General features: G+C 42.8%; 1 protein-coding gene and 1 non-coding gene across 2 annotated transcripts in view; both read right to left on the bottom strand.

Annotated features, from left to right (window-relative positions):
• Positions 1-291: 291 nt before the first annotated feature.
• Positions 292-7,116, bottom strand: part of PTCD3 (pentatricopeptide repeat domain 3) — a 28,431-nt gene continuing 21,606 nt past the window's right edge. Inside the window, exons 17-24 of the mRNA XM_090281660.1 lie at positions 5,971-6,077; positions 5,175-5,253; positions 4,978-5,068; positions 3,929-4,014; positions 3,101-3,249; positions 1,721-1,762; positions 1,137-1,295; positions 292-934 (exon numbers count right to left, since the gene is read on the bottom strand). Coding sequence (XP_090137786.1) covers positions 844-934; positions 1,137-1,295; positions 1,721-1,762; positions 3,101-3,249; positions 3,929-4,014; positions 4,978-5,068; positions 5,175-5,253; positions 5,971-6,077 — 804 coding nt within the window. The 3' untranslated portion in view covers positions 292-843. The remainder of the gene's footprint in view (positions 935-1,136; positions 1,296-1,720; positions 1,763-3,100; positions 3,250-3,928; positions 4,015-4,977; positions 5,069-5,174; positions 5,254-5,970; positions 6,078-7,116) is intronic.
• On the bottom strand, positions 2,162-2,298 carry LOC150006382 (small nucleolar RNA SNORD94). Its single transcript, XR_016512215.1, has one exon. It is a non-coding gene; the product is annotated as a small nucleolar RNA SNORD94 (small nucleolar RNA).

The following is a 7,116-nucleotide window of genomic DNA, read 5'->3' as shown; positions in this document are numbered from 1 at the left end:
CTCATTTGGACACTAAGTGTAACATAAGACGGGAGAGAGAACACTGCAAGTCCCAAGTCCAGTGGGAAGACCACATGGCAAAGGCTATATAAAGATGATGGGGCCGTGGCTGCTGTGGCTCAGCTAGTTCGGCATCACCCCACAAACTGAAAAGTTGTGGGTCCAGTCCCCAGTCGGCACATGCGAGAGGCAACCAATCGATGTTCTCTCTCACATCGATATTTCTCTCCCTCTTTTTCCTTCCAGTCCTGTCTCTGGAATTAATTTTAAAAAAGGAAAAAAAGAGAAACGCCTCATTAAATCAGTATTTATTTACAGCCTTCATCCTCCCAGTTGTGCAGCCTCAACTTCCACCATTGTCATTTGATTGATTCTAAGATGTACAATTTTTTCCCACATAAATATCTGTGAAATAGGGACACTATTGACCCAGTATCAACTGTAACATAATTGTACGCAGACCTCCTTTAGACACCTTCTCTAAGGTAAAGAAGTCCGAGCATCACTACATCAGCCAAACGAAAGCTCAAGTACAGAACGGGCGGGCGAGCCACACTGATGAGGGCGCTGTGAAGCTGGCAGGCACACACCGCAGGTGTGCAGGGCTTGTGCTGCCATCAGGAGCTGTGCACTGCACTGTGTGTTCGAGGAACTGAAAATGGTGCTGCTTCTGTACGAAAGGGAAACCTGGAGTGGAGAGTCTAGTGAGCAGCAAATAAGGAATTTAACCTGAAGTCAGTGTTGTAGCAATTGTTCACCAACTCTGTATTCTTGTTTTATTCATATCATGGTTAAATATTAGCATCTCATGCTAGGCCACAGCTGCTCCTAACTGGCCCAGTTTTATTTGCCTTCACTGATGGCACTGTCGCTGTCACTGCTGCTGTCACTATCGCTGTCAGAGGCCAATGCAGTTAGGTTACCCAGGGCTTCCCTGTAAGGAAAATAAACCGGAGTCACACTGTAATTCAGTCTTGCAGGTTGGGAATTCTGCAGCTTCACTAAACAACATTAACAAAGGAAATGGTTCCAATAGCCAATTCTGTATCTGATGGCCAGATTCAAATTTGACCATTTGAATGGTCTGCTCAGTCTCTTTAACTTTCCTTCAGGGTGACAATACAGTAACCACTTACTTTTGTTCCTGGCTGATGGCGAAGTCAGTCATAACCCTGTGGGTGAGGCCTTCACAAACAGGCAAGCTGAAGGCACTCGCCAGCTTCACTATCTCAATGGCCTGGGCAGGGCTGTTGGATGCTTTTGCACTGTTCATAAACTCACTTAGCACATCACTGCTGTAGAAGAAAGGCAAAAAGTCAGCGTTCCTCAACTAAACCCCTAACCCCCCTTGGTCAGATCTGCATGCAAAATCTTGCCTTTTCAAAAGTTCAGTCATAAAATGCTCAACTATAGCTTTGGAGGCAAAGTTACACAAAGTCTAAACCTGAAAGGGACAAAGAGAAAATAAACGCTGGCTGACTATGCCTTTACTGAGGGTCTATTCAATGTACTCTGTGTTGTGATCAGGGAACAATCAGTCAGTGCCGGCCTCGGATGCCCTTGGTGGTGGGGGCGACGGTCCATCTGCTTGCCTATCAGAACAGGGCCCAGTTGCTGTGGCTGATGTATGTGAAGAAATTCCAGGCACTCCACGGGAAGAGTTAAGTCCATGCAGCTAATTCCAAGAGGTACCAAGGCAGGCCTGTTAACTTAGACTTACCTAGGGATCTTATTATGCTTCTTGAAAAGCCCCAACATTTTCCTGGTGAAGATGAGATAGGAGAAGATTGTGAATACTAACAGAACTGAAGGCAACCCAATGACCATAGCTGTTCTCCTGGATTCAGAGATGAACTGTCCCTTCCTACTACAGTGGAAGCTTGGAGGATGCACAGCCCTGACTTTAGAGCACTATCACCTCAGATGCCTCATCGCCCTCCTCCCAGATTCACACGTGCACCGGTTTCACAGGCAAATCTGATTTGTTGCCAGTGAGGAGAACTGCTGGGGCAGGTCCTCTTTAAGAGGATTGCTTCAGTCCTCCCCAGGAGGGAATGCATCTCGTGGGCAGCCAGAAGACAGGGATGCCAACAGTGTGTATGGCCTCTTTCCTCTCATACCATTAGTGTGAGTTCAATGTGTCCTAAAATTACGTAAAGAGCAGGCTCAGATTAAGGCATCAGTCTCATGCGTGTGCTCGCCACCATCCTGCCACATACAGGACAAGGGAGAACCACACACATTCAGCTCCCATGACTCAGCTGAGGTCCGTACCCCTGCGCCAATCATCACAGCCTGATTCCTAACAAGTGTGTCTCAACCTGCCTGAGGTAACAAATTTGAGCATCCAACGTTTCTGACACGAGTAGCATAGCAGGCCTGTGTGTGACTCACACTCCCGACATCAGCGGAGGCAGCGAGCCTTCACCAGCCTTTCCTGGAGACAGAGAACAGCCACTATGGACTGACAACTGCACATTCAAATGAAGTTCTTTTCTGTGCTGAAGAAACCACACAGAAGTGAGCCCTACTCACCAACTCTCACAACTAAACACTTCCATCCAAAACAAAACAGCAGAACCACCCAACTGGGATGGTCCTATAAAAGGTATCTTTTGCTGACTCCTCTGCTTTTGGAAAAATAAGTAAGGCACAAAGCAAAGGCTGATTCTAGTCAAGGCCATGTTTAGAACATTCTGGTAAATGCCAGCTTCCTGGAATCCAAGTACACATTCCACGTTCTAAGCTGGGTGGTAGGGAGCACCCACAATGAAATACTTGAATAAACCAAATGCCCAAAACACTTTCAAAACTAAACTCTGATCACTTTATTTAAGTGGACAGACAAGTGACTTACCTGCCCAGATACAGAACACAGAAAGGTCATTAATGGAAAGAAATTAGCCCATCCAACCATGTTCTCTCTTAAATTACGTACAGCGTGGTCTTCTTCCTAAAGTTTTCATTTTTTCTCAAGTTCCCATAGAAAACTCATTTGTCTCCTGATAAACTACACATCACACAGCCAAACTGGAGAAACTCTACAGACTCTGAAATCCAAGTAAATGCTTCTAATTTACACCCAGGGTTTCATACTCACCAGGCTTCCTGGGTTCTCCCAGCCCGTAAGAGGAGGACAGCTACACAGTTCAGAGAGATGGCTGGCCAGCCAGGAGCAGTCTGCCTGGCGTCCTGGATGTCGTAAGTAGATTTGATATCTGCAGCACAGTCAGCGAACGCCACCTGAAGCTGAGAGGCTGTTGGAGTCAGAACTTCTAAATGGTTTTATGGGAACTTAAGTTTAAGAGACTCCACAGGACCAGTAAAAATTCCTGAGCCATGCATTTTACCATTTGACATCACACATATACAGTAGCATACAAATAATATAATAAAAAAATAAGACATCCTGCCCTGGGGTAAACCATGGGTTTTCTTTACTTTTCTTTAGAAGATTTTATTTATTTTTAGAGAGGGGAAAGGGGTAGGGGGTGAAAAAGAGGGAGAGAAACACCAATGTGTCATTGCCTCTCACACGCCCCCAACTGGGGACCTGGACAACAACCCAGGCATGTGCCCTGACTGGGAATTGAATCAGCGACCCTCTGGTTCACAGGCTGGTGCTCAATCTATTGAGCCACACCAGCCAGGGCTGGGTTTTCTTTTTAGGCAACTATTTTTAATGCAAGCTGCTATGGTCAGGACAAAAAGAAGCTATTTTCATGTTGCTTGCTTTGGACTACAGGAATGAGAGTGACTTTAGATATGGTATGTCACTAATGGTTGGATATGTTTAGATGGCAGAATTCCCCACCATAACAGATGAAACCAGGGAAATTACCCCTACAGGGCCCTCAGTAGTAGAAGAAATACTCTTTAGCATACATCTAACAATGACAATGAAACTTGAGTGTCAACACAACCGTACCTCTGGTGGATGCTGATCTCTTGCCATGAGCATCAGAATCTCTTCTTTCAGTTCACTGCGGAAAGTGTGACCATATTCTTTACTATCTTGAAACAAAAAAGGAATGTAATGAGAAGTGAGCACCACCACGTAAAACCAGTCCTCTGGCTGACCTTTACCTACTGTCAGCTGTCATCCATACTTTTTGTTTATTTATTTTTGTTTTTTTAGGGGGGTTAGGGGGGAATGGGAATGGGGAACGGGGACTCCCAGTCCTCCTAGTGGGCCTGTAGGAGTCCCCTGTCATCCATACTTTTTAGTGGGTAGATACCCATTGCTGGTATTGTCTATTTGAGGTTTATTTCAGGATTCCAGAAAACCAGCAGGATGATTTGTGGTGAGAGTGAATGAAAGAGCAGTGAGAGACAATGCTGCTCCCAATCAAATGTGAACACAACACACACACTGCACCAGCTCGAAATCTAAGATCCTGTTTTACAGCACTTGAGAATTGTCAGTGATCTTTTATATATAATCATCAGTGCCGTCCTGTGAAGTAGCAGGGCAGGGCTACAGTCTGTCTCACACATGGAAACTTGAGGCAGAGAGAAAATGACTATATGATCAGTCACCTAGTGGAAAAGATATAGCATCTTCTGCAGCCAATTTATGCACAGACCAAAACCCACTGTCAGGGGTGTAAGTATCACTGACTGGTCAGCAACTGAACCATAGTGATAAAACACGGTAAAGAGGGACAGGCTTTGGGGTTTGAGACCTGAATTTATCTTTAGGATGTGCAACATACTTAGCACTGATTCTAATGTTCCCTTTGTCATGTCACACAACAGGAGCACAAAACCTACCCTTTCCTGTTGCTAAGGAACTAAAACGATTATAAATACATTTTTACTCATGCAATTTAATATGTAACATGAGCAAGTGATCTTGAAGTAGACCTCAACTAACATACTCAATTTAGTCAAAAGTGGAAATTATCGTCCCTAACAATGTTAACATGTTTGTTAATCAAAATGCAGGACAATGATGTGAGATGGGCTGAAACTGACCTTTCCAAATCTGAGGAATCACTTCTAGCCTGTTGGCCACATCCAATGCTCGGAGAAGATCTATCAATGTTTGGGAATGAGGAAAGAAGACCTGATTAAGAGAAATACAAATATATTTTTTAAATAATATTTAATCAGCAAAAGTACCAAAAAAAAGACATGCACAACCAACGATACATGATAATGAATCATCTTACTGAAGGTATGAGGTCCTTATACCATTTCAGAGTGATATCAATTTGTTCCATTAGACAAAGCAAGTTGAAGAACTTGGAACTATAATGAAGGGAAAAAGTAAAGTATGTTTAGTATAAAGTCTCTAACACTAGGGGAATGATTAAGTTACGGCATAATTACACGAGGGTGTGTTACACAGAATTTAAAAACAATTTACAAATCACAAACAATTTTAAGTTATGTGGCCCATGCTTAACCCAGGAGGTGCTAACTGTGTTTTCCGGACTCATCTGGTCATTCACCACTGCCTCCCCAGCACTCTTGGCTCATGGTGAGTAGACAGTAAATCTGTTCATTTTAAAGCCTTTGATGTGAAGAAAGCATCTGGACACACAGAAGACAATCACCACACACCTATCAACCTTATTCAAGTTCTTGTTTTTATCTGCCTAAAAGCAAACCCATTTAAGAAGTCTCACTGTGCTCCAGTATATGCATCTTTAAGAACAAAAGACTGCGATAAAATCTTTAGGGACCCTTGCTGCTATAAATTAAAAAATGTGAAACAGGAGGGCATACAGGAAGAAGATAGATGGGTTTAATGTGTTACCAAGAAACTAAGCCGAGCCAATGAGCTTTACCACTGCTTAAATTTCCCGGTGCCCCATGAATACGCATTGTTAAGTCGGGGGCACGTTGCCTGAAATCAGAGGTGAAACGGGAAGACCACCAACAGCCTCTCACCTGCAGAATCATCTAATGGTGGCATTCAGGGTGCTCCATTAGTGCCAAAAGATATATTTCCAACATACTTACTAATAGAAATTACGCCGATGATCAGGTCCAATGAATTTCCAGTTGTCTCCAGTGTTTAAAAGGTCATGTACTTGGTAAGCAAGTTCCAGATCTTTGAGAGAGGAGCACTGAAAATTTGTAAATAGTAAGAATCACTCTTAAGAGATCCCTAACAGGCGAACAGTGGCTCATTACATAAAAAAAAAAAAAAAAAAGTAAGTTACTTGTGGGAACATTTATGCTAACTCGACGTATTACTGGTTGATAGCAAATGAGTTACAAGAAATAGGAAAGATAAAAAGAAACTCCTAAAATAAACCCCTAGGTTCTGTGAAATTTAAAGCAAAATGATTTTGCTCTAGGAATTATAATTTACTAGGTCATGTGCACAGACAGATGAAGTGCTCACTCCAGCATCAGTGTACAAGCAAAATCCCACGAAATGACAGAAATCCACTCACAGAACTGTTAAGTAAACTGCAGTACTTCCCTCCTGTGCAACACGGTATTGCTGTAAACAAAATGCCATGGAAATGTGTCTGCCTGTATGTTCAATACCCATGGGAAATAACCTAAAAAGACACAAACTAAACTGTAAGCAGTTACCCTTAGGGACTTTGATATGCTAATTCATTCTGAAGCCGCTTGAAATTTTTCCTATATGAGCATGATAAAATGAAAATCAAAATTAAAAACCACCACCATCAATTTAAAAAGCTACCAATAGGTAAATATGAATTACTCTAAAACTGTATCTGGACAAAGGAATAAAATAAGGCAAAAGATAATGTATACAATAAACAAAGGGTAGGGATATCATGTGATTTAGTACAGATTTTAGAGAAACAAAAAATAAAGAACCCAAAACTTTCAGTCAAGATGGAGGCATAGACAGACACACTGCATCTCCCTCCACAACTAAGAAGGAATACAACTATCTCAAAACTAGAGACAACCAGAAGTTCCAGAAAATCAAACTGCATGGATGTCCAGCAAACAAAGATATAAAGAAGGAATACTCATCCAGACAGGTAGGAGGGGCAGAGAGGATGTGGTGGTGTCAGCAGCAGCAGACCAGCAGAAAGCACAGTCAAACATTTTAAAGTCAGAAGGGACACCTGGGGAGCATTCCCAGATCCTCACCGGACCTTGCAGCTAAGGGTCCCA

This window comes from Furipterus horrens, unplaced genomic scaffold (assembly GCF_987537825.1).
Source record: "Furipterus horrens unplaced genomic scaffold, mFurHor1.1.pri manual_scaffold_6, whole genome shotgun sequence".
NCBI lineage: Eukaryota > Metazoa > Chordata > Mammalia > Chiroptera > Furipteridae > Furipterus > Furipterus horrens.
The sequence above is the reverse complement of the archived record's forward strand: the minus strand, read 5'-3'. Positions and strand labels throughout refer to the sequence as shown.